Source organism: Ips typographus, linkage group LG4 (genome assembly GCF_016097725.1).
Source record: "Ips typographus isolate SLU linkage group LG4, UJ_Ityp_2.0, whole genome shotgun sequence".
In the NCBI taxonomy this organism is placed as follows: Eukaryota; Metazoa; Arthropoda; class Insecta; order Coleoptera; family Curculionidae; genus Ips; species Ips typographus.
The window spans coordinates 5,899,647-5,927,286 of record NC_138425.1 but is presented as its reverse complement, the minus strand read 5'-3'; the positions used below and the strand labels follow the sequence as shown (position 1 = coordinate 5,927,286).

The 27,640-nt window shown below is 42.8% G+C and overlaps 1 protein-coding gene across 1 annotated transcript in view; it reads left to right on the top strand.

Annotated features, from left to right (window-relative positions):
* dpy (fibrillin-like protein dumpy) overlaps positions 1-27,640 on the top strand; it is a 160,720-nt gene that overhangs the window by 127,311 nt on the left and 5,769 nt on the right. The window contains 46 exon segments of the mRNA XM_081978698.1: positions 19-660; positions 770-1,078; positions 1,139-1,456; positions 1,575-1,895; positions 1,958-2,920; positions 3,279-3,584; positions 3,641-4,285; positions 4,340-5,050; positions 5,106-5,411; positions 5,464-5,769; positions 5,897-6,544; positions 6,601-6,918; positions 7,050-7,997; positions 8,166-8,483; positions 8,536-8,856; positions 8,912-9,235; positions 9,294-9,935; positions 9,988-10,293; positions 10,351-10,674; positions 10,849-11,169; positions 11,224-11,544; positions 11,727-12,368; positions 12,769-13,074; positions 13,130-13,444; positions 13,502-13,828; positions 13,930-14,886; positions 15,100-15,405; positions 15,466-16,116; positions 16,195-16,509; positions 16,565-17,509; positions 17,584-17,901; positions 17,961-18,290; positions 18,349-18,663; positions 18,723-19,670; positions 19,754-20,074; positions 20,134-20,463; positions 20,975-21,286; positions 21,344-21,679; positions 21,735-22,034; positions 22,197-22,508; positions 22,567-22,899; positions 23,898-24,224; positions 24,277-24,918; positions 24,976-25,737; positions 26,171-26,569; positions 26,632-27,606. Of these exon segments, the coding sequence (XP_081834824.1) occupies positions 19-660; positions 770-1,078; positions 1,139-1,456; positions 1,575-1,895; positions 1,958-2,920; positions 3,279-3,584; positions 3,641-4,285; positions 4,340-5,050; positions 5,106-5,411; positions 5,464-5,769; positions 5,897-6,544; positions 6,601-6,918; positions 7,050-7,997; positions 8,166-8,483; positions 8,536-8,856; positions 8,912-9,235; positions 9,294-9,935; positions 9,988-10,293; positions 10,351-10,674; positions 10,849-11,169; positions 11,224-11,544; positions 11,727-12,368; positions 12,769-13,074; positions 13,130-13,444; positions 13,502-13,828; positions 13,930-14,886; positions 15,100-15,405; positions 15,466-16,116; positions 16,195-16,509; positions 16,565-17,509; positions 17,584-17,901; positions 17,961-18,290; positions 18,349-18,663; positions 18,723-19,670; positions 19,754-20,074; positions 20,134-20,463; positions 20,975-21,286; positions 21,344-21,679; positions 21,735-22,034; positions 22,197-22,508; positions 22,567-22,899; positions 23,898-24,224; positions 24,277-24,918; positions 24,976-25,737; positions 26,171-26,569; positions 26,632-27,606 (21,642 nt within the window).

The window sequence follows — 27,640 nt, the reverse complement described above, 5'->3', positions numbered from 1 at the left end:
TTAAATTTATAAATTCAGCTCCTCCGGAAGTCACCACAGCAATAGTAGTATACAACCCTTGTGTGCCATCACCGTGTGGACCAAACAGTGAATGCAGAGAAATCAACGGAGTTCCATCGTGCAGTTGCCTACCAACCTACATTGGCAGCCCTCCAAACTGCAGACCCGAATGTAGTGTCAACTCAGACTGCATTAGTAACTTAGCCTGCATCAATGAAAAATGTAGAGATCCTTGCCCCGGCTCTTGTGGCGCCTCTGCTTTATGCACCGTGACCAACCATATTCCAATTTGCACCTGCCCAGAAGGACTTACAGGAGATCCGTTTAGTTACTGTACATCAAAACCACCACCACTTCCTGAACCAGTCGAAACTGACCCTTGTAACCCATCACCATGTGGACCAAACGCTCAATGTAATAACGGAATCTGCACTTGTTTGCCTGAATACCAAGGTGATCCGTATAGAGAGTGTAGACCAGAATGTGTTTTGCCTAATGACTGTCCCAGAGATAAGACTTGCATTAGGAATAAGTGCCGCGATCCTTGTCCTGGTACTTGTGGACAGAATGCTCAATGTGTTGTGGTGAATCACATCCCTATTTGTACATGTTTGCCTGGGTTCTCGGGCAATGCTTTCCTTGTTTGTTCACCAATACCAGGTAATGCTACAGTTTCTTCTATTACAGTGAATTGTGAATTGAACTGGAATAATTTTTTTAAGTGAAAAGTTTTATACTATCAAGATTAAACTATTTGTTCTTGATTTAGCGGACGTTCCTAAAAACCCTTGTTCACCATCACCTTGCGGACCAAACAGCCAGTGTAGAGAAATTAACGGACAAGCTGTATGTTCTTGTGTACCCAATTATATTGGCACACCACCAAATTGTCGTCCTGAGTGCGTTACAAGCCAAGAATGTTTACTAAACCAAGCTTGTGTCAATCAGAAATGCATCGACCCTTGTCCAGGAACTTGCGGAATAGGCGCTCTTTGCCAAGTGGTTAATCATAGTCCAGTTTGCTCATGTCCAAACCGATTCACTGGTAATCCATTCGTACGATGCTTAGCTGTACAAGGTATAAAATAAGTTTTGGAGTTTATTCGATTTACTACAAGACCTATAATTCCTATAGAAGAAGCTGTAATTGAACAACCTGCAAACCCATGCAATCCTTCTCCGTGCGGACCAAATTCTCAATGTAAGCCTGTAGGAACTTCACCATCCTGTTCATGTCTCGCCGAATTTGTGGGGGTTCCACCCAATTGCCGCCCGGAATGCGTATCCAATTCAGACTGTGCCTACAACTTGGCTTGTATAAACCAAAAATGTAAAGATCCATGTCCAGGAACTTGCGGTCTAAATGCCGATTGTCGCGTAATCAGTCACGCTCCTAACTGCATTTGCCTTCCCGGATTCATTGGTGACCCGTTCAGATTATGTTCACCTGAACCTCGTAAGTTTTTCACATCACTTACCTCACTAACAGCTTTTGAAGCTCGTTTTATTTAATCTGCTAAACACCAAAACTAAAAACTAATCAAAGGTAAAAGTTTAACTGTCACTTTTAACAGCAATTGTCCAAGAAGTCTTAAGACCTTGCTCCCCATCACCTTGTGGCTCCAATGCCCAATGTAAGGAGCAGAATGGTGCTGGCGCCTGTGTGTGTTTGCCGGAATATATTGGAAATCCTTACGAAGGCTGTAGACCTGAATGTGTTCTTAACACAGACTGTCCTTACAATAAAGCTTGTATCAGGAACAAGTGTCAAGATCCATGTCCCGGAACTTGTGGACAAAACGCCGATTGTCAAGTTGTTAATCATCTCCCTGTTTGCACTTGCTGGGCTGGGTATACTGGAGACCCATTCAGCTTTTGCAGTGTCCCACCTGAACGTAAGGGTTTTGAGTTTATTTACATAATTAATTAAGTTATTTTTTCCTAATTACAATTTTAGCTTTAGTCAATGACCTTCCGCCTCAAAATCCGTGTCAACCTTCACCTTGTGGACCCAACAGTCAATGCCGGGAGATAAATGGACAGGCTGTTTGTTCTTGTTTGCCTGCCTATATTGGTACCCCACCAGGCTGTCGACCAGAATGTACAGTTAGCTCAGAATGTCCCTTAACAAAATCATGCATCAATCAAAAATGCAAAGACCCTTGCCCCGGAACTTGTGGACTTAACGCCAAATGTCAAGTCATCAATCACAGTCCAATTTGCAGTTGTAATCCAGGATTCACAGGCGATCCATTTACCAGATGCTTTGCTATTCCACCACCGCCAATTCAACTACCACAACCTGTTATTCCACAGGATCCTTGCATGCCATCTCCGTGTGGACCAAATAGCCAATGTAGAGATATAAACGGATCACCCTCATGCTCGTGCTTGCCTACTTACATTGGAAGTCCACCAAATTGTCGTCCAGAATGTACAATAAACTCAGAGTGTCCAAGCAATCTGGCATGCATTCAACAAAAATGTAGAGATCCTTGTCCAGGAGCTTGCGGCAGCGGAGCCGTATGTTCAGTAATCAATCACACTCCAATTTGCACCTGTCCTGACGGTTACACTGGAGATCCATTCAGTTACTGTCAACTGAAACCACAAGAAATCGAACCCATAGTTCAAGACCCTTGCAATCCTTCACCTTGCGGTGCTAACGCAAGATGCGACAATGGAATTTGCACTTGTTTGCCAGAGTATCAAGGAGATCCTTATAGAGGTTGTAGACCGGAATGTATTTTAAACAGTGACTGTCCACGAAACTTAGCTTGCATGAATCAAAAGTGTAAAGACCCATGTCCTGGTACTTGCGGACAGAACGCAGAATGTAACGTGATCAATCACATTCCTATGTGCAGTTGTTTGCCTGGATTCAGCGGAAACGCTTTTGTGATGTGCAATCGCATTGAAAGTAGGTTAATTTTTTGTGGTCTTGTCGCTGGAGTATCACGAATTGCAACCAAAGGGTATTTAATTGATTTAGAAAAGATTGCTTGGTAAATTAAACTAATATCAAACATGATATCATAAAACACATTATAATTAATTCAATACCAATAATTTAATTAAGTGGTTGCGTTAACAAAAATCGGAGTAATATTAAGACTTAGAAGAAGAGATCATTAATATTATGTAGATGTAAAGCTTGTGCCTAATATTTCGGCACAATCACTCTTTCTAAAAGCCATTATTTGACTTCTTGATACTCCACATACAAGACACTAAACTCCAAAAAAGACAAAAAAATCTGAAACAAACATTTTTTATAGAACCACCACCCCAAAACCCTTGCAATCCTAGTCCTTGTGGACCAAACAGTCAATGCAGAGAAATCAACGGTCAAGCAGTATGCTCTTGCGTTCCCGGTTACATTGGAAGTCCTCCAACTTGCCGACCCGAATGCGTTTCAAGTCCAGAATGTCCTTTAAATCAAGCTTGTTTAAATCAAAAGTGCATCGACCCCTGTCCTGGAACGTGTGGAATTGGAGCAATTTGCCAAGTTGTAAATCACAACCCAATCTGTAGTTGTCCTGCTCCGCTTTCCGGTGATCCATTTGTTCGCTGCATACCAGTTCGTAAGTAGATTTGTTTGTAGTACCATTTAGGTTTTTCAACGTTCATGTGGTTACAGAAGAACAGCCCATCGTGGTACAAAATCCTTGTCAACCATCCCCGTGCGGGCCAAATTCTCAATGTAAACCAATTGGAGATAGTCCGTCGTGTTCTTGCTTGCCTGAGTTTATTGGTCAACCTCCTAATTGCCGACCGGAATGTGTTAGCAACAGCGAGTGTTCATTCAACCTGGCCTGTGTAAACCAAAAATGTAAAGATCCTTGTCCCGGAGTTTGTGGTCAAAATGCTGAATGTAGAGTAGTCAGCCACACACCAAATTGTGTCTGCCTACCTGGTTATACTGGAAATCCCTTCAGCGCCTGCCAACTACCACCTCCGGTACCCCAAGAAGTTCTAAACCCTTGCAACCCCAGCCCTTGTGGCGCTAATGCTCAATGTAAAGAAAGAAATGGAGCTGGTGCTTGCGTTTGTCTGCCTGAATACATTGGAAATCCTTACGAAGGATGTAGACCAGAATGCACAGTTAACTCCGACTGTCAAGCTAATAAGGCTTGTGTTAATAATAAATGCATGGATCCTTGTCCTGGTACTTGTGCTCAAAACGCTTACTGTCAAGTAGTGAATCACCTACCGTCTTGTACTTGTCAACCTGGTTACACTGGAGATCCTTTCAGATACTGTAGTTTAATTCCAATACAGCAACGTAAGTCATTAAAATGGGTTTTTTGATTACTGATTGATAAAGTATATTCTTTAGCTACAGAAGAAGAACCAACTAATCCGTGCCAACCATCTCCTTGTGGTCCGAACAGTCAATGTCGTGAAGTAAACGGTCAAGCCGTGTGCTCTTGTTTACCCAATTATGTAGGCAGTCCCCCAGGTTGTCGTCCCGAATGCGTGGTCAGCCTCGAATGTACTCTTCAACAAGCTTGCGTGAATCAAAAGTGCGTCGATCCTTGTCCAGGAACTTGCGGTTTTAACGCCAATTGTCAAGTGATCAACCACAGTCCGATTTGTAGTTGTAGACCTGGACACACTGGAAATCCTTTCACTCGTTGTGATCCAATTCCTCGTACGATGACATTTATTTTGTTGCAAATCTGATTTAGGTCTAATGTTTGTGGTTTTCTAGCACCACCACCACAACCTCCAACTCCTCCAGCATACGTGAATCTTTGCGTTCCATCACCTTGTGGACCTAACAGTGAATGTAGAGACGTTGGAGGATATCCATCTTGTAGTTGCAGACCGACATACATAGGAAGTCCACCTAAGTGCAAGCCTGAGTGCGTCATCAATCCTGAATGTTCTAGTAATCTTGCATGTATCAGGGAGAAATGTCAAGATCCTTGCCCAGGATCTTGCGGATTGAATGCCCAATGTTCTGTTATTAATCACGTCCCGATTTGTTCTTGTTTTGACGGTTACACCGGTGATCCTTTCACTAGTTGTAACCCTGTTCAACCAGGTATTTGTCTAGAGAATCTAAATAATTCCTTTACGTATAACTATTTGTGCAACAGTTGTAATCCCACAAGAAACGGACCCTTGCAACCCATCACCTTGCGGTGCAAACGCCCAATGCAACAACGGAATATGCACTTGCCTCCCAGAATACCAGGGTGATCCTTATCGAGGATGTAGGCCTGAGTGTATCCTCAACAATGATTGTCCTAGAGATAAAGCCTGTATAAGACAAAAATGCGTTGATCCATGTCCAGGTACATGCGGTCAGAATGCTCAATGTACCATCTACGACCATATACCCATGTGCTCTTGCCTCCCAGGCTTCACAGGCAATGCTTTCATATTGTGCACAGAAATACGAGGTTTGCAACTATATTTACTTTGCTTAAACTTTAGTAAAATTTGACGTTTTAGTACCTCCACCGGTTAATCCTTGTTCACCCTCTCCCTGCGGACCCAACAGCCAATGCAGAGAAATTAATGCACAAGCGGTATGCTCTTGTGTACCAGGCTTTATAGGCAGTCCACCAACCTGTAGACCAGAATGCGTGTCAAGCAACGAATGTTCTTTGAGTCAAGCTTGTGTTAACCAGAAATGCATTGACCCTTGCCCTGGCACTTGTGGCATTGCGGCTAAATGCCAAGTGATTAATCACAACCCTATTTGCAGTTGTACATCAGGTCAAACTGGTGATCCGTTTGTTAGATGCTACCCCATTCGTAAGTGAACTTTTATTAATTTAGTTTTCTATTTATCCTACACTGCAAATTCAACATTTTATAAACTTCGAAATTCATATAAGCTGTGTGTATTTTATTTATGCTAAACCAAAAATCAATTTTATAGCACTAGAAGAACCACCAACTCCAGTAAATCCTTGCAATCCTTCACCCTGCGGACCCAACGCTCAATGCAAAGAAATCAACGGTTCTCCATCTTGCTCGTGCTTACCAGAATTTGTGGGTGCTCCGCCTAATTGTAGACCAGAATGCGTCAGCAACAGTGAATGCGCCAATCATTTGGCTTGCGTCAACCAAAAATGCCGAGATCCTTGTCCCGGAACTTGTGGACAAAACGCCCAATGCCGAGTCATCAGTCATACCCCCAACTGCATCTGTCTACCTGGATACACCGGAAATCCCTTCACATTATGTTCGGTTATACCTTTACCGCAGCCAGTTGAGAATATAAATCCATGTTCACCCTCTCCTTGCGGAGCTAACGCTCAGTGTCGGGTTCAGAACAATGCTGGAGCTTGCTTGTGTCTACCTGATTATATTGGAAATCCTTATGAAGGTTGCAGACCGGAATGTACATTGAACTCAGACTGTCCATCAAACAAAGCTTGCATAAATAACAAATGCAAAGATCCATGCCCAGGAACGTGCGCTCAAAACGCCTACTGTCAAGTTGTAAACCATTTGCCAACATGTACATGCAATCCTGGATACACAGGAGACCCTTTCAGATACTGCAACGTCATAGTCCAAGAACGTAAGAGTGATATTGATACTACTAACTACCAAATTACTAACTAACAAAACTTGTAGTTCCTCAAGAGGTGGTACCTCAAAACCCGTGTCAACCCTCCCCTTGCGGACCAAACAGTCAATGCAGAGAAATTAACGGACAGGCGGTGTGTTCGTGTTTGCCTCTATTCATAGGCAGCCCACCTGGTTGTAGACCAGAGTGCACAGTCAGCTCAGAATGTGATCAAGCTAAAGCGTGCGTCAATCAGAAATGCGTGGATCCTTGTCCTGGAACTTGCGGACTGAACGCCAACTGTCAAGTTGTCAATCACAGTCCTATTTGCAGTTGTCGAATTAGTTACACTGGTGATCCGTTCAGTCGGTGCTATCCAATACCACGTGAGTTTTAATAGATGGTTGTTTATTATAAATTATAATGGGAAGAACTAGATAAACATTTTTGTTAATGATATTCCCAGATTCTTCTAAAACTTTACAAAATATCTTCAACTACTCTTTTGCCATTTCAGCACCACCTCCAGTTCCGGTTATAGAACCAGTGAGAGACCCATGCATACCATCACCTTGTGGAAACAACGCCCAATGCAGAAACATAGGTGGTTCACCTTCATGTTCTTGTTTACCTTCTTACGTTGGAAGTCCTCCAAACTGTCGACCAGAATGCACCATAAACTCTGAATGTCCAAGCAACTTGGCGTGTATCACACAAAAATGTCGAGACCCTTGTCCTGGATCTTGCGGCATCAGCGCCCAATGTTCCGTTATAAACCACACTCCAATATGCACTTGCGTTGAAGGATACGTGGGAGATCCGTTCACTTATTGCACACCAAAACCACCTCCACAACCAGAACCAGTTGAAACTGATCCTTGTAACCCATCACCATGTGGACCCAATGCACAATGCAATGACGGAATTTGCACATGTTTGCCTGAGTACCAAGGAGACCCTTACAGAGGATGTAGGCCTGAATGTGTCTTAAATAACGATTGTGCAAGGAACTTGGCGTGTATTAGAAGCAAATGTCAAGATCCGTGTCCAGGAACTTGCGGTCAGAACGCCGAATGTTCCGTAGTAAATCACATTCCAATTTGTTCCTGTCTATCTGGATACACTGGCAATGCGTTTGTTTTGTGTACACCGGTGCCTAAACCTGTAATCACCAACCCTTGTGTACCTTCACCTTGCGGCCCAAATAGTCAATGCAGAGAAATCAACGGACAAGCGGTATGCTCCTGCGTACCAGGTTTTATCGGAAGTCCACCCACTTGCCGCCCAGAATGTGTTACCAGCTCGGAGTGTCCATTAAATAGAGCATGCGTGAACCAAAAATGTATCGACCCTTGTCCTGGAACTTGTGGATTAAACGCCCAATGCCAAGTAGTCAACCACAACCCTATTTGCACTTGTCCGACGAACTATATCGGCGATCCATTTGTTAGATGTTTCCCTAAACGTAAATATGATTGTCTTATTTAGTAATTAAAGTGCAGTTTTTGATATTTTCAACAACTTCTACTTCTACTATTACTAGTTCCGTAATCAACAATAATCAGTCCTACATAAACTGCAGTTTACTCTCAAACGTTTTATGAGCAAAAAAATTATAAAATTCACATTTTAGCACAAGAAGAACCGGTTGTAATCAACCCTTGTCAACCTTCACCCTGCGGACCAAACGCACAATGTAGAGACATAAATGGCAGTCCCTCGTGTTCTTGTTTGCCTGAATTTATTGGACAACCACCAAACTGCCGACCAGAATGCGTTAGTAACAGCGAATGTTCTTACAATTTGGCTTGTATCGGTCAAAAATGCAAGGATCCTTGTCCTGGAGTGTGTGGACAAAACGCTGAATGCCGAGTAGTTAGTCACACTCCGAACTGCGTCTGTTTAGCCAATTACGTTGGCAATCCGTTCATAGCTTGCTCACCTCCACAACGTAAGATATCGACTAGAAAAACTATGCAAAATATTTTATTGCTCTTTTGTAGCTGTCCCAGTGGCTAGTATAATAGCACCATGTTCTCCATCTCCTTGCGGTCCGAACGCAATTTGTAAAGCACTGAACAACGCAGGTTCTTGTACGTGCATTCCTGGTTATATCGGTGATCCTTACCAAGGATGTAGACCTGAATGTACTGTGAACTCAGACTGTCCTTCCAATAAAGCTTGTGTTAACCAAAAATGTAGAGATCCGTGTCCTGGAGCATGCGGACAAAACGCGGAATGTCACGTGCAAAATCACTTACCTCAGTGCACATGTTATCCTGGATATACTGGTGATCCATTCAGATTTTGTAGTGTCATTCAAGGTGAGTTTTTGACCCTTTATTTGGTCAAGTCCTCTAAATGTTAGTTATTTTGTAGCTGTTGAAATACCACGTCCAGAACCTCAAAATCCTTGTCAACCATCCCCTTGCGGACCTAACAGTCAGTGCAGGGAGAGTAACGGACAAGCAGTTTGTTCTTGTCTTCCTGAATATGTGGGTTCTCCTCCAAACTGTCGTCCAGAGTGTACAGTCAGCTCAGAATGTGCTCAAAACAAAGCTTGTATTAACCAAAAGTGTCAAGACCCTTGTCCAGGAACTTGTGGCATTAACGCTAAATGTTCTGTTATCAATCACAGTCCAATATGCATTTGTTCATCTGGGTACACTGGTGATCCATTTAGTAGATGCTACTCAATTCCTCGTAAGTTTTTTCAGCTATCTACACGATTAGTACTTTTAGTAAACACACATTATTACAGCACCTCAACCTGTCCAAGAAGAGATTCCTTACAGAAATCCTTGTGTACCTTCTCCATGCGGACCAAACAGCGAATGTAGAGACGTTAACCAATCTCCAGTTTGCACTTGTTTGCCCAGGTATATTGGAGCACCACCAAATTGCAGACCCGAATGTACAATAAACTCAGAATGTTCAACAAACTTGGCATGTATCAGAGAAAAATGTAGAGATCCTTGTCCTGGATCTTGTGGCACAAACGCGCAATGTTCCGTAATCAATCACACTCCGATATGCAGCTGTATAACTGGTTACATAGGAGATCCATTCAGTTATTGTACTCCTAAACCACCACCACCACCAGAACCTGTTGAAACTGACCCTTGTAATCCTTCACCATGTGGAGCTAATGCCCAATGTAACAACGGAGTGTGCACTTGTCTGTCTGAATATCAAGGAGATCCGTATCGGGGTTGTAGACCAGAATGTGTTTTGGGCAGTGACTGCCCAAGGAATAAAGCTTGTGTGCGAATGAAGTGTGTTGATCCATGTCCAGGAACTTGTGGGCAGAACACCCAATGCGCGGTTATTAATCATGCTCCTGTTTGTACTTGCATTCCGGGTTATACTGGAAATGCGTTTACTTTCTGTTCCAAGATTCCAGGTATAAATTCGTAAAAATGGGTTATTATATAGCATAACTTTGTATATTATAGAAATCCTTCCGCAAAATCCATGCAATCCATCACCTTGTGGACCAAACAGTCAATGCCGAGAAATTAACAATCAAGCTGTATGTTCATGTGTGCCGGGATATATTGGCAGCCCGCCATCTTGCCGACCCGAATGTGTATTAAGTTCAGATTGTGCCCTAAATCGGGCTTGCCTCAATCAAAAATGCCTTGACCCTTGTCCAGGCACGTGCGGAATTGGTGCCCAATGTCTCGTAGTCAATCACAACCCTATTTGTAGTTGTCCTTTCAGACAAACTGGAAATCCGTTTGTGCAATGCATTCCTATACGTAAGAGTGCTTTTTTTTCAGCAATGACAACAACTAGGTTTAAATACGTCTTTACAGAGGATGAACCTGTAGTAGTACCATCTACAGATCCTTGTCAACCGTCCCCTTGCGGACCTTACTCAGAATGCCGAGTCATTAATGGTCAGGCGTCGTGCTCGTGTTTAGTCAATTATGCAGGGTCTCCACCCAATTGCAGACCAGAATGTGTTAGCAATAATGAATGCAGCTTCAATCTGGCTTGCATTAATCAAAAATGCCGGGATCCTTGTCCTGGCGTTTGCGGTTTAAACGCTGAATGTCGCGTAGTGAGCCACGTACCAGAATGTTACTGTATATTCGGCTTTATCGGCAATCCTTTCGTTTCGTGCGCCGTGCAAATATGTAAGCATTTAAATTGTTGTATTATGCCTTTGCTTTTAAACTTATGATACAAAAAACTACAGCCAAACAGACTAATAAACCTGCGCAAAGCTTATGAAACTAATAGCGGTTGAAGAAGAAATAAATCATCTAACCAAATCACAAACTATAACAATCATTAATTTGATATTTTAGCGTCACCCCCTGAAACCATCAACCCCTGCGTGCCATCTCCCTGCGGAGCCAATGCGGTGTGTAAAGAACAAAACCGTGCAGGTTCTTGTACTTGCCTCCCCGACTACATAGGCAACCCTTACGAAGGTTGTAGGCCTGAGTGTGTTCTTAACTCTGACTGTCCCTCCAACAAAGCCTGCGTGAACAATAAATGCAAAGACCCCTGTCCAGGGGCTTGCGGTCAAAACACTGACTGTACCGCGGTCAATCATTTGCCTGCTTGCGTTTGCTTGCCGGGCTACACCGGTGATCCATTCAGTTTTTGCAGATTGATCCCACAACGTAAGATTTTACACAACTCCTCCTTGAAATTGTATAAATCAATAAAATTAATAGCGGTAGCAGAAGAACGACCTCCGCAAAACCCATGCCAACCATCACCTTGCGGCCCTAATAGTCAATGTAGGGAAGTAAACGGACAGGCAGTGTGCTCTTGTCTTCCCGAATATATAGGAAGTCCTCCAAGTTGCAGACCTGAGTGCGTGGTGAGCTCAGAATGCCCGTTGAAACAGGCATGCATTAATCAAAAATGTGCCGACCCTTGTCCTGGAACTTGTGGTCTAAATGCTGATTGTTCAGTCATCAACCACAGCCCTATTTGTAGTTGTTCATCTGGTTTTACGGGAGATCCTTTCACTAGATGTTTCCCAATTCCACGTAAGTTAGTTGGGGTATTATATTATTAAGTCAGACCTGATATTTGTTGCAGTTGGTCTAGCAATTTCTGCTTTATATTTTACAGAACGTTGATACAAACACATAACTTATTTTTTTAAACTTCTACATAAACTTTTTTACTGTTAGGTTTTTCAATTGCTAATTATTAACCCATATTTTAGCACCTCCACCTATAGCACCAGTAGAAATCGAAAGAGATCCATGCGTACCATCCCCTTGCGGTGCAAACGCACAATGCACTAACGTAGGTGGTTCTCCGGTGTGCAGATGTTTACCCAGTTACTTTGGAAGTCCTCCCAATTGTCGTCCTGAGTGTACCATCAATCAGGAATGTTCCAGCAATTTGGCTTGTATCAGACAAAAATGTACCGATCCCTGTCCTGGCTCTTGCGGTTTTGGTGCCCAATGTTCTGTCATTAACCACACCCCAATCTGCACCTGTCCCGAAGGATTTACAGGAGACCCGTTTGTTAACTGCGTTCCCAAACCGCCACCACCAACTCAGCCTGTCGAAACTGATCCTTGCAACCCCTCTCCATGCGGTGCAAATGCTCAATGCAACAACGGAATTTGTACTTGTTTGCCCGAGTATCAGGGAGATCCCTATAGAGGATGCAGGCCTGAATGTGTTTTGAACAATGATTGTCCTTGGAATAAGGCTTGTATTAGAAGTAAATGCACTGATCCTTGTCCTGGTACTTGCGGTACTAACGCAGAATGTCAAGTAGTGAATCACATTCCTATTTGTACTTGCCTGGAAGGATACTCTGGAAATGCTTTTGTTTTGTGTAATAGAATACCCGGTAAGTAATTAATGGAACATTTTCAGTAATTGATTTAATCTTTTAATTGATAAACAGTTTCTATGCAGCATTATCTATGAAATTCAGATTGCAGAGTAAACTAAACATCTACTTGTCTGGTTTTTGTCAAATAGTTGTCCAGAACTGGAACAGCATTACAAATTTAGTTCCATTTTAATTTTCCTAATGTAAAAGTTTGTTCATTCTTAAACGCTCTTGGTTCTCCCTTTAAAACAAAAACAGATAACAGTCCAAAGCAATTAGATTGGGCTCTGTAAATGCCAAGAATTCTGACTCTGAAATTGAATAAAATGAAACAATTTAGACGTTGACAACTGTTACAAACTTTCTAAACTATATCTATATAACAGTTGATACATTTTTGTTTCGCCATTTTTAGCTCCAGTACCCCAAAACCCATGCAATCCATCCCCTTGCGGACCTAACAGCCAATGTAGAGAAATTAACGGTCAAGCTGTGTGCTCATGTGTACCAGGCTTTATAGGAAGCCCTCCAACTTGCAGACCCGAATGTGTAACCAGCTCAGAATGTCCTTTAAGTCAAGCTTGTGTAAACCAAAAATGCATTGATCCTTGTCCGGGAACTTGCGGCATTAATGCCAATTGTCAAGTGGTTAACCACAATCCAATTTGTAGTTGTGCTCCTCGGTTTACTGGTGATCCGTTCGTCAGATGTGTCCCTATACGTAAGTTTAAAAAAAAAATTAACCACGGGCAAACGGTTAATTTGGTACATTTCAGAAGAAGAACCAGTAGAAGTAAAGAATCCTTGCAACCCATCACCATGCGGACCAAACTCCCAATGTAGAGAAATTAACGGACAACCGTCCTGTTCTTGTCTACCCGAATTTGTGGGGGCTCCACCCAATTGCAAGCCTGAATGTATCAGTAATAGCGAATGTCCTAACAACTTGGCTTGTATTAGCCAAAAATGCAAAGACCCCTGTCCTGGAATATGCGGTCAAAATGCAGAATGTAGAGTTATCAGTCACACTCCCAATTGTGTTTGCTTGCCCGGTTACGTGGGTAATCCATTCGCAATTTGCTCTCAGCAAGGTAGCATTTGTATTCGTATAACAACGCTTCAAATTCTAACTTAATATTCTCCTACAGTAGTACAACCAGTTGAACGTCCAACACCCTGTTTGCCATCCCCATGCGGGGCTAATGCACAGTGCAAAGAACAGAATGGAGCTGGGGCTTGTATTTGCTTACCAGAATATCTAGGAAACCCTTACGAGGGTTGCAGACCGGAATGTAGCGTCAATTCGGATTGTCCTTCCAATAAAGCATGCATAAGAAACAAATGCGTCGATCCTTGTCCAGGAATTTGCGGACAAAACGCTCAATGTCAAGTTGTCAACCACCTACCATCGTGCAGTTGCTTGCCTTTGTACACTGGAGATCCTTATAGATATTGTAATCTGATTCCACCTGAACGTAAGTTGTTTCTAAAAGTTTTGATAATTAAAATTATTGCTCCTCAAATAATAAATTTGAGTTTGAATTCAATAAGAGAGAACTGTATCATGAATTTTCAGCTGTTGAAGAAGAACCACCGCGCAATCCTTGTCAACCATCTCCCTGCGGACCTAATAGTCAATGTCGTGAAGTTAACGGTCAAGCAGTTTGTTCCTGTCTACCTGAATATGTAGGCAGTCCACCAGGTTGTAGACCAGAATGTGTGGTTAGCACTGAATGTGCCTCGAATAAGGCTTGCATCAATCAAAAATGCGCGGACCCTTGTCCTGGAACTTGTGGTCTTAATGCTAACTGTCAAGTGATCAATCACAGCCCAATTTGCAGCTGCATTCCTCGATACACTGGTGATCCGTTTACTAGATGTTACCCCATTCCACCACCACCACCTGAACTGCAGCCAGTACCACAAAACCCTTGTGTACCATCACCTTGTGGACCAAACAGCGAATGTAGAGAAATTGGAGGCAATCCTTCGTGTTCTTGTTTACCTAAATACATTGGAAGTCCTCCAAATTGCCGGCCGGAATGTACTGTCAACCCAGAATGTCCTAGCAACCTGGCATGCATCACACAAAAATGCAGAGATCCATGTCCTGGTTCTTGCGGAACCAACGCTCGATGCAGCGTTATAAACCACACACCAATATGCAGCTGTATAGAAGGATACACAGGAGATCCGTTTAGTTACTGCAATCCTAAACCACCACCACCACCCGAACCAGTTGAAACTGACCCCTGCAACCCATCACCATGTGGAGCTAACGCCCAATGCAATAACGGAATTTGCACTTGTTTACCGGAATACCAGGGAGATCCTTATAGAGGATGTAGACCTGAATGCGTATTGAACAATGATTGTCCTAAGAATCTAGCATGTATAAGAAACAAATGTCAAGATCCTTGCCCTGGAACTTGTGGTCAGAACGCAGAATGTTCTGTGGTAAATCACATTCCGATTTGCTCATGCTTAAATGGATTTGCTGGAAATGCTTTTGTTCTGTGCGCTCCAATACCAGGTAAATGTTACACACAAATTAGTCACATAAAATTACAGTTAGTTTGGTTATGATTTTTCTACCAGAGTCTTAATGCCAACTTTCAAGATGTCTGAAAGATACCATATTATTTTATTTTACTTGAAATTTCGTTTTTTGCCTTGTCAAATAGTTTTTCATATAATATCAGACCTAGCAATTCTAACACATTTATTAACTTACTTATTTATCTAGTGGAAACTCCTAAAAACCCTTGTCAACCATCCCCCTGTGGACCAAATAGCCAATGTCGAGAAATCAACGGACAAGCGGTATGTTCTTGCGTCCCTGGTTTTATAGGCAGTCCTCCCACATGCCGTCCCGAATGCGTAACCAGCTCAGAATGTGCTCTTAACCGAGCTTGTGTCAATCAAAAATGCATTGACCCTTGCCCTGGAACGTGCGGACTTAACGCACTATGTCAAGTGGTTAACCACAATCCAATTTGCAGTTGTCCTCCTGGTCAAACTGGAGATCCGTTTACTAGATGTTTACCAATAAGTACGTTCCAGCTTTGTAGTGGTCTAGAAACGGTAACTAACTACAAAAATTATATTTTAGGAGAAGAACCACGTCCAGAACCAAGCAATCCTTGCCAACCAAACCCTTGCGGTCCTAACGCTTTATGTAAACCTATTGGAGATAGTCCATCTTGCTCTTGTTTGGCAGAATTTGTTGGACAACCTCCAAACTGTAGACCTGAATGCGTGAGCAACCCTGAATGTCCTTCACACTTGGCTTGTATCAACCAAAAATGCAAAGACCCGTGTCCAGGAACTTGTGGACTCAACGCAGACTGTAGAGTAGTCAGTCACACTCCTAATTGCGTTTGTTTACCTGGATACAAAGGAAATCCGTTCGTGCAATGCATTCAAAGGATTGAAGAACCAATTCAAGAAAGACCTACACCTTGTATCCCTTCACCTTGTGGTGCAAACGCAATCTGTAGAGAACAAAATGGAGCCGGAGCTTGTCAATGTATTCAAGACTATATTGGAAATCCTTACGAAGGCTGCAGGCCCGAGTGTACTTTGAACTCGGACTGTCCTTCCAACAGAGCTTGCATTAACAACAAATGCAAAGATCCTTGCCCGGGAGCTTGTGGCGCTAATGCTCAATGTCAAGTTATCAATCATCTGCCATCCTGTACTTGTATAAATGGATACACCGGAGATCCGTTCCGGTACTGTAATATTGTGGTTGCTGAAGAACGTAAGTGTTTTTGAATTTTACATAAAACTTTATAAAAATTTTTTCAAAACATTTGCAAATTCAAAATTAAAATTGCAGCTGTAGTAGAACCGCCTAAAAATCCTTGTCAGCCATCACCATGTGGACCCAACAGTCAATGTAGAGAATTAAACGGACAAGCTGTTTGTTCTTGTTTGCCTGAATTTGTGGGTTCCCCACCAGGCTGTAGACCTGAATGTGTTGTCAGCTCTGAATGTGCTCAAAACAAAGCTTGTATCAACCAGAAATGTACCGACCCTTGTCCCGGAACATGCGGCTTGAACGCCAATTGTCAAGTCATTAACCACAGTCCAATTTGTAGTTGTTTGAGTGGATTTACTGGAGATCCCTTCACCCGATGCTATACTATTCCTGGTAACTATTTGTCACTCAAATTGGCACTAAATGCCCAATAATAAATGAATTTTAGCTCCACCACCAGAACCTCAACCTCCAATCATTAAGAACCCTTGCGTACCATCACCATGCGGACCAAACGCCCAATGTCGAGACATTGGAGGTTTACCTTCTTGCACTTGCTTGCCTAATTATCTTGGAGCACCACCCAACTGCCGACCAGAGTGTACGATCAATTCCGAATGTCCAACAAACCAAGCTTGCATTCAACAGAAATGTCGCGACCCTTGTCCAGGCTTGTGTGGAACCGGTGCCCAATGCACCACATTCAATCATATTCCTATTTGCACCTGCCTGGAAGGTTATACAGGAGATCCCTTCAATTACTGTCAAATCAAAGTCCCAGAACCTGTGCCCGTCGAAACCGACCCTTGCAATCCTTCACCATGTGGCGCTAATGCCCAATGTAACAACGGAATATGCACTTGCTTAGCAGAATACCAAGGAGATCCTTATGTTGGATGTCGACCTGAATGCGTGCTCAACAATGATTGTCCTAGAGATAAAGCTTGTATAAGACAGAAGTGCGTAGATCCATGTCCGGGAACCTGCGGACAAAACGCAGAATGCTCAGTAATGAACCACATTCCAACTTGCACTTGTCTGCGCGGTTACCAAGGAAATGCCTTCATTGGTTGCCAACTGATACCACCAGAAATTCCTAAGAATCCTTGTAACCCTTCACCTTGCGGACCTAACAGTCAATGCAGAGAAATTAACGGACAGGCTGTGTGCTCGTGTGTACCAGGATTTATTGGTAGTCCACCAAGTTGTAGACCTGAATGCGTGTCATCTAACGAGTGTACTTTGGACAAAGCTTGTGTCAACCAAAAATGTATCGATCCTTGTCCTGGTACTTGTGGAATTAGCGCCATCTGTCAAGTGGTCAACCATAATCCGATTTGTAGTTGTCCGACTAGGTTTACGGGTGATCCATTTACTAGGTGTTCTCCTATTGGTGAGTGAGATTTATTTTTTATTAATACTTTTAAAAACTTGATATACCGTACTCGTAACTCAAACTTATTTTAGTTGAAGAAAACGTCATAGTCGTGAATCCATGCAATCCTTCACCTTGTGGTCCCAACGCTCAATGTCGTGACGTTAACGGCAGCCCATCATGCACTTGCTTGTCCGAATTTATAGGGCAGCCTCCCAATTGCAGACCAGAATGCGTTAGTAACCCTGAATGCCCTTCAAACTTGGCCTGTATCAATCAAAAATGCAAAGATCCTTGTCCGGGAACTTGTGGACAAAACGCCGAATGTCGTGTGGTCAGTCACAGTCCTAACTGCGTCTGTTTGCCTGGATATGTTGGCAATCCTTTCGTTCGTTGTAATGTTATTGAAGGTATATTTTTTTGTTTTAAGTATCTAGTGATACTTTAGTAACCATATTTTTGTATATAGCTCCGAAACCATTCGAGCAAATCAACCCTTGCTATCCATCTCCTTGTGGGGCTAACGCCATTTGTAGAGAACAAAACAATGCAGGCTCTTGTACTTGTATCGAAGATTACCTAGGAAATCCTTACGAGGGTTGCAGGCCTGAGTGTACTTTGAATTCGGACTGTCCTTCTAATAAAGCATGTGTAAGGAACAAATGTGTGGACCCATGTCCTGGAACTTGTGGACAAAACGCTGAGTGTCAAGTTATCAATCACTTACCTTCCTGCACTTGCTTTGTCGGTTACACCGGAGATCCATTTAGATACTGTCAAGCAATTCCACCTCAAAAACGTAAGTTTTTGGTGTTGCTCTATTTTTATCTTTAGGTTAATCATTGATGATTGTATAGCACAAGAAGAACCACCTAGAAATCCTTGCCAACCATCTCCTTGCGGTCCAAATAGTCAGTGTCGTGAAGTTAATGGGCAAGCTGTATGTTCTTGTTTACCCACTTACATTGGGTCACCTCCAGGCTGTAGGCCCGAGTGTACAGTAAGCTCTGAATGCCCACAAAATCGAGCTTGCGTTAATCAAAAATGCGTGGATCCATGTCCTGGAACTTGCGGCATTAATGCTCAATGTTCTGTTATCAACCACAGCCCGATTTGCAGTTGTACCACTGGATTTACTGGTGATCCATTTACTAGATGTTTCGCAATTCCTCGTAAGATCATTTGTCTTATCTCAATAAATAAATCAAAGGCTATTTTAAATTTATTTTAGCACCACCACCAGAAGCTGTGGAACCAATCGTAACCAATCCGTGCGTTCCATCCCCTTGCGGCCCTAACTCAATCTGTCAAGACATTAATGGAGCGCCGTCATGCTCTTGCATTTCAGGTTACTATGGAAGTCCTCCAAATTGCAGACCTGAATGTACTATCAACTCGGAATGCGTCAGCCGACTGGCTTGTATAAGACAGAAATGTACCGATCCTTGTCCAGGATCTTGCGGATTTGGAGCTCAATGTTCCGTTATTAACCACGTTCCGATTTGCACTTGCCCTGAAGGCTACACAGGAGATCCGTTTACCAGTTGTCAACCTAAACCACCACCACCACCAGTACCGGTCGAAACTGATCCTTGCAATCCATCACCATGTGGAGCTAACGCTCAATGCAATAACGGAATATGCACCTGTTTACCTGAATACCAAGGAGATCCGTATCAAGGATGTAGACCGGAATGTGTCCTCAACACTGACTGTCCTCGTAACTTAGCCTGCATCAGACAAAAATGTAAAGACCCATGTCCAGGAACTTGCGGACAGAATGCAGAATGCTCAGTGGTCAATCACATACCAACTTGCACTTGCCTGCAAGGCTATACTGGTGAACCGTTCGTTCTATGCACAAAAATACCTCCGGAATTGCCTAAAAACCCTTGCAATCCTTCGCCTTGCGGCCCTAACAGTCAATGCAGGGAGATTAATGGACAAGCCGTATGTTCCTGCGTGCCAGGATTTATTGGTAGTCCACCTTCCTGCAGACCAGAGTGCGTATCAAGTGTTGAATGTCCATTAAATCAAGCCTGTCTGAATCAGAAATGTATTGATCCTTGTCCTGGAACTTGTGGATTAAATGCTTTATGCCAGGTGATCAATCATAACCCAGTGTGTAGCTGTCCACCTAGACAGACAGGCGATCCGTTTACACGATGCTTACCAATTAGTGAGTATTCAGTTATATCTCCGAAAACCAAAATAATGTTTCCAACGCAAACTAAATAATACAATTTGACCATTATTTCCTAGGAGAAGAACCAGTTCAAATACCAACCAATCCTTGTCAGCCATCGCCTTGCGGACCAAACTCAGAATGTCGCAACATTAACGGCAATCCTTCTTGTACTTGTTTGACCACATTTATTGGTCAACCTCCCAACTGTAGACCCGAATGTATCAGTAACAGCGAATGTCCCTCAAACTTGGCTTGTATCAATCAAAAATGCAAAGATCCTTGTCCGGGAGTGTGTGGACAAAACGCTGAATGTCGTGTTGTTAGTCACGCACCTAATTGTGTCTGCCTACCTGGCTATTTCGGTAATCCATTCCAACGTTGCAACATTGCCGAGGGTGAGTTTCACCCACAATTTTATTGAAATTCAACTATACTGTTATTTGTTAACCAACAGCTCCTCGTCCAGAACCAGTTAACCCTTGCGTGCCATCCCCGTGCGGATCAAACGCGATTTGCAAAGAACAAAATGGAGCTGGATCGTGTACATGCGTCCCTGAATTTATAGGAAACCCTTACGAAGGTTGCAGGCCTGAGTGTACTTTGAACTCTGACTGTCCTTCAAATAGGGCCTGCATCAATAGCAAATGCGCGGATCCTTGTCCCGGCACTTGCGCAGCTAATGCGCAGTGTCAAGTTATTAATCATTTGCCTTCTTGCAGCTGCCTGTTTGGATTTACCGGAGATCCTTTCAGAGTGTGTTATCCAATACCTCTAAAGGAAGAACGTAAGAATACTCTCAATATTTTTTTAATTAGCTGCTATACCCTGTTTAAAAGCTAGGAGTAGTTAAATTAAAGAAAAAAAGTTAAATTTCCAGATTTTATGGCGCCACAGTTAAAACTTAAATAAATCGATATTCCTTAATTTCATGGATGTTATTGGGTTATAAGTGTAACAACAGCAACAAAAGACGTAAACAAACATAACCACACTTTACTTGGTGCCTCACTTATTTTAGGCACAATATACAAAAGTATTTGCCTTTGTGCTGCACTCTGGTTAAATTAATAAATTTACAGACGGTTTCAAAAAGTGTTTAAAACAACTGACTCCAACAGAAGGCTATGCTGTTCACTTACTCTTTCGGCTGTAAACTGTAGTTTGCCAGCCTAATTTGCAATCACTCTTTCTAGTTTTTAAATAAGGTATAATTAAGTATACCCTTTAAGAAAGCTGTTTGCACTTTACAAGAAGTGACTTCAAAAATCTGACTATATTTTTTTCGATATCAACAGCCATCGTTACGCCGACCAATCCTTGCCAACCGTCACCCTGTGGACCCAATAGCCAATGCCGCGAAATTAACGGACAAGCAGTTTGTTCTTGTCTATCCACATACATAGGATCACCACCAGGCTGTAGACCCGAATGTACAGTCAGTTCAGAATGCGCTCAAAACAAAGCTTGCATTAACCAAAAATGCGAAGATCCTTGTCCTGGAACATGCGGTCTTAATGCCCACTGTTCGGTCATCAATCACAGTCCAGTTTGCGCTTGTTCGCCTGGACAAACCGGTGATCCATTCACTAGATGTTTCCCGATTCCTCGTAAGAGTTTACCCACTGTAACTAAGACATATTCAATAAATTCGCATATTTATTCAGCCCCACCACCTGAACAACCTTCAATAGTAATCAAGAATCCGTGCGTACCATCACCTTGCGGACCTAACAGCGAGTGCCGTGACATAGGAGGCAGTCCCTCATGTTCTTGCTTGCGTCAGTACATTGGGGCTCCTCCTAATTGCCGACCAGAATGCGTAGTCAACTCAGAATGTTCCAGCAATTTAGCTTGTATCAACGAAAAGTGCAGGGATCCTTGTCCTGGCTCTTGCGGTATTCAAGCCATATGCGAAGTTAGAAATCACAGCCCTGTGTGCGTGTGTCCACCAGGCTATATTGGGGACGCTTTTGTAGCTTGCACTCTTCGACCTCTTCCTCGTAAGTTATCATTGTTAATACTGTTTGAAACTTAATTCATAAGACCTGTTTGTAGCACCTAAAGTACGAGATCCTTGCGTACCAAATCCTTGCGGAGCTAACGCTCGTTGCGATAACGGAACTTGCGCCTGCTACCCAGAATATCAAGGAGATCCTTACAGGGAATGTAGACCTGAGTGTGTCATAAATAGTGACTGTCCTCGAAACAGGGCTTGCGTTAACCAAAAATGCCGAGATCCATGTCCAGGTGTATGCGGACAGAACGCAGAATGTTCGGTGTTCAATCATGTACCAACATGCAGTTGTATAGCGGGATATACAGGAAACGCTTTTGTTATTTGTAACAGAATACCCTGTAAGTGCTGCTTGGGTTATGATTTTATTTGGATGTGAAATCCCAGTATTGATGTTTGCTTGAACCAATATTACTAAACATCCTACCGGAAAACAAGTTTGATCTCTACTGGGATTTTCCCAATTTTTTATCCCAGGTTGAATTTTTTTTTTGTTCAAATAGCACCCCCACCACCATCAAACCCATGTAACCCATCACCCTGCGGATCAAACAGCCAATGTAGAGACATCAACGGGCAAGCGGTTTGCTCTTGCGTGCCTGGTTTTATAGGGGCGCCACCCTCTTGCAGACCTGAATGTGTATCCAGCCTGGAATGCCCTCTAAACAGAGCTTGCGTTAATCAAAAATGCATTGACCCTTGCCCTGGAACTTGCGGACTAAACGCTCAATGTCAAGTGGTAAATCACAACCCGATTTGCACCTGTCCGGATCGATTCTCCGGCGATCCGTTTGTTATGTGTCGCGTCATAGTTGGTAGGTTTATAATTGCCACGTCCCATAAAGCCACTATAAAATTGGTTACTTAAAATAGTGGAAGATCGTACACCATCTCCACCACCCCCGCAGAACCCTTGTTTACCCTCACCCTGCGGCCCTAACGCTCAATGTGAACCGACTCCAGCAGGAACAGCTAAATGTTCTTGTTTACAAAACTATTTTGGTGCTCCGCCTAACTGTAGGCCCGAATGCGTCACCAATAGCGACTGTGCACCCCTTTTAGCTTGCATTAATCAACAATGTAAAGATCCTTGTCCTGGATCTTGCGGTTTGAACGCCCGGTGTATTGTGGCCAATCACGTGCCCAATTGTTTGTGTATTGACGATTATGTTGGGGATCCTTTCACTTTATGTTCACCCAGACCACGTAAGCATGATTTTTTTGTTGCTTGATGTAAATAACTTGCTTGTTTATAAATGTTTTCCTGTATTTTGTTTATGTGGTGGATTTGAAGTTAGATAGATGCATGTTTAGTTGGAATTTTGGTAGTGTCATTAGGTTCAAATATTATTTTGTTTGACTTATCATTGATTTAAGAAAAATACAAGTCAAACTAGATGTTCGTGTATGGAAATTTCAAAATTGTTTATAAGAAATCAATGGTAAGAAGAGAGAACGATTGAAAATGCAATGCTCTAGACGAAGATATCAAAAAGCTTTATAAGTGACACGTCTGCCAACGCATATGTGACGTAAGTTCATTTTTGATCACAGATTCTTTGATAAAGGGGTCATGTGATCACCTGCGAATGACGTCACATTTGCTTTTGTAGTATGACACATGTCACGTATGAAGCATTTTCTCATCTTCGTCTGAAGCATTTGTTTGCAGCTGTTCACTCTTTTTACCTTTAATTTCTAACGATAATTTTGACTAGTTTTTCTTTATACAAAATACACATGAAACGCAGAATTAATACATAAAAAAATATTGTACATTTTACAGAAGTTGTTAATTTTTACTAAGAAAATACTATATATGCAGGGTGTTGCTAAGAGAAATGTTGATAGAATGTGACAGAACTGGTTTTCAATGGCATTTTTCTGTTACAGTCTGTATACCTTTCTCTTTTCAGAACACTAATTGACCTCTAGAGTTGTTTTAAATTTTTTTTTGTCAAAATGACTTTTAGAACAATTTTATTGGTCGTGTCACGATACCCTGTATATTTTAATAAAACGATTCATCTCTTACTAGACAGAGAAATATTCTATATGTTCTATTTAGTCTGATCTTTCATTTTAACAAGTAAATCATAAAAATGTATCGAGCCAAAGCTATTTGCATATATCCAAATTCCAACTTATAAGCCTCCAAATTGTGAAAAAACCAATTCTAATTTTTTGTAAAAATGTTTAAACAGCTCCACCAACAACGCCACCCAAGAGAGATCCATGTTACCCATCACCTTGCGGTTCAAACGCCAGATGTCGCGTCGAAAACGACTACGCAGTCTGCGAATGTTTGCCAGAATACCATGGCAATCCTTATGAAAGCTGCAGACCCGAATGCCTGTCTAATCCGGACTGTCCCAGCAATACCGCGTGTATACGCAACAAGTGCCAGGACCCATGTCCTGGAACTTGCGGCGTCAACTCCATCTGCACTGTCACCAATCATGTACCAGTTTGCACTTGCCAACTTGGTTACACCGGAGACGCTTTCAGATATTGTAGCGTGGTTGTTGAAGGTATTTATCAGTTTCTTTAAAAAAATTTGGTGAGTAATAGTTTTTGTCTCAGAACCACCAAAAGATCCATGCAACCCATCACCTTGCGGTTTGAATACCGTTTGTCGCACTACAGGCAAATCTTCCATATGCGAATGTCTGCCTGGATTCTTTGGAAATCCCAGTTTGGGTGGCTGTAGGCCTGAATGTACCATCAGTTCGGACTGTCCTAGAGATAAGGCTTGCGTGAATACTAAATGCGTAGACCCATGTCCGGGAGTATGCGGTTTCAAAGCAGTTTGCAATGTTATCAATCATAGTCCAGTGTGCAGTTGTCCTCAACCATTAGTCGGAGATCCGTTTAGTCTTTGTACCGAACCAGTAAGTGCATCTACTTTCATATACCTATATTTGTAGCTTAAACATCAAAACTTTCAGATTGTCGAAACTGACCCTTGCAACCCGTCACCGTGCAGATCAAACGGTCAATGTAGAGTTGTAAACGACGTAGCCACTTGCATTTACCCTGAATGTGTCGTTAATCCTGACTGTCCTCGGGACAAAGCGTGCTACTTCCAAAAATGTCAAGATCCTTGTCGGGAAGCTTGCGGTCTTAACGCCATCTGTCAAGTGGTCAATCACCTCCCGGTGTGCACATGTCCTCCAGGATTTGCTGGCACACCTGAGGTTCAGTGTCGTTACATACCACCTGAACGTAAGTTTAAATTATGATGTAAATGATGAATTTAACTTATAACATGATCTTTTGCAGAACCTAAACCACGCGTGGAATGCACCCAAGACTCAGACTGTGCCAACGACAAAGCTTGTGTAAACAACCGCTGTCAAAACCCATGCGCAAGCGCCTCTTGTGGTCAAAATGCTGAATGTCGTGCCCAACTTCACCGTGCCATTTGTATTTGTCGTGATGGTTTCACCGGTAACGCTCAGCACGCCTGCGTGGAAATCGGTTGCCGCTCCGATTCCGATTGTGCACCAATACACGCCTGCGTTAACAGAGAATGCGTAGATCCGTGCTCGTACACATCTTGCGGATTAAACGCCCTCTGTCGGGCTGACGGTAACCACAAAGCGCGTTGTTATTGTCCTGAAAGTTTCCGCGGCAATCCACTGATCCGTTGCGAACGACCCGAATGCACCAGAGACGAAGAATGTTCCTTTAATTTGGCCTGTCGCAACGAACGTTGTCAAGATCCTTGCAATTGCGGCTTGAACGCCATCTGTAACGTTATCAATCACCAAGCACGCTGTTCTTGTGCTCCGGGCTATCAAGGAGATCCTCTACAGTCGTGTCGTATTGAAGAACGAAGACCTCAACCTCAGTGTAGGATGGACGCTGACTGTCCCAGTAAATTGGCTTGTTTCAGTAGTGTTTGCAAAAATCCATGTGTAGAGACCAAACCTTGTGGCAAGAATGCGGAATGCTTGGTTGTAGACAGTTTGCCATTGAGAACGATGTCTTGTATGTGTCTGCCTGGATATATCGGAGACGCCGATGTGGATTGCAGATTAGGTAAGTTGTCTGGCTTCAACAAGTTTGCTTATAAAAATCAGTCGCTTTGTGCAGTATATCCAAGATAAACGCAAATTATTTATAATGAAAAAATATTCTTAAGTATTACCTCGGTATGTTGATATTGATTGCGTTTACCTCGGATATTCAGTGTGAGTCTAACTTGCACTGTATTAACTAAAACTAGTTAACCCATAATCACAGATGCTTTTTTTAATATTAATGTATTTTTTTCAGTTTCAGGTTATATCCGCTTACCTTTACAAACATTTTCATCTAACCTAATTACCATTACCATTATACATAACAAACAGCAACACGCATAAACCATCAAGCAAGTTCCGGCGACCAACAGTCGTCGTAACTCGCTTGATTCATCCTCAAACCTTTTAATTAACCGATTATTAACACAAATGTACTTTTTTTACGACAGCACCTCAAGAAGAACCGGGTTGTAAATCCAACCAAGACTGCGCCCAAAGTGAAGCTTGTATTAACAGACAATGCGTCAATCCTTGTGTGATCGGAAATCCATGCGCCCCCACCGCAGAATGTGAAGCAATCAACCACAAAGCATTGTGTAAATGTCCTACGCCACTGATTGGTGATCCTTTCACCAAATGCTACGAACAACCTAGACAACCACAACCAGAGTGCGTGCACGACGGTGATTGCTCCAATGACAAATCTTGCGTCAATAAACGTTGTCAAGATCCTTGCGCTCTATCCAACCCTTGCGGTACCAACGCCGAATGTCATACTAGAGTACACAGACCCATTTGCACATGTCCATTCGGATGGGTGGGAAATCCTCAAGTAGTTTGTTACAAACGTAAGTTGTTTTTAATCTTGTTTTTTATATTATTGTTTACTAATTAATAATGAATCAAACAGCGGAATGCAAAGTGGACAACGACTGCCCCTACAACAAAGCTTGTATCAGCGAGAATTGTGTCAACCCATGCTCGACTATTTCTTGCGGTCGTGGAGCCGAATGCACAGCTCAAAATCACCGAACTCAATGTCAGTGTCCTCCAGGCACTCAAGGTGACCCACTCTTGGCCTGTATTACCGGACAATGTCAATACAACGAAGACTGTGCCGATCACGAGGCTTGCGACCGACTTAACCGAATCTGTCGACCGGTTTGTGACGAAGAAACTTGCGCAGCAACGGCTCGATGCGTTGGCCAAAACCATCAACCAAAATGCAGTTGTCCAATCGGAACTATCGGAGATCCCTTCATCGAATGTAAACTTCCGGTAGTCAAACCCGTCTGCACTATTGACGCTGACTGTCCATCTCAATTGGGATGCATTAACGAACTTTGCTTGAATCCATGCCATCAAGGCAACATGTGCTCAATCGAACAGGAGTGCCGAGTTTTGGATACTACACCTATGCGCACAGTCATCTGTGCCTGTCCACCAGATCAAATCTTGGACAGCTCAGGACATTGCAGAACTATAGTTAGAGTCGAACCTCAATGCAGATTGGACAGCGACTGTGGAAACCCTGAAAGGTGTTATGAAGGCAACTGCGTCGACGCTTGCAGACTGGACACTTGTGGAGTCAATGCCATTTGTAGATCAGCCAATCACTTGTCGCAGTGCAGTTGTCCGTTAGGATATATTGGAAATCCCAGATTAGAATGTACTTTACAAGTAACTGAAGTAATTCCACGACCTGAATGTAGAGCAGACAGTGAATGCACCTTGGACAAAGCGTGCAGAAATGGACAATGCGTCAATCCTTGCAGAGCTGACAAACCTTGCGGATCTAACGCTTTTTGTTCTGTCAGTCAACATCAACCAGTCTGTAGATGTCCAGAAGGATATATTGGACGTCCAGAAGTCGAGTGTTTAGCACGTAAGTGTTGTTTGGATAAATACTTCTTTAGTTA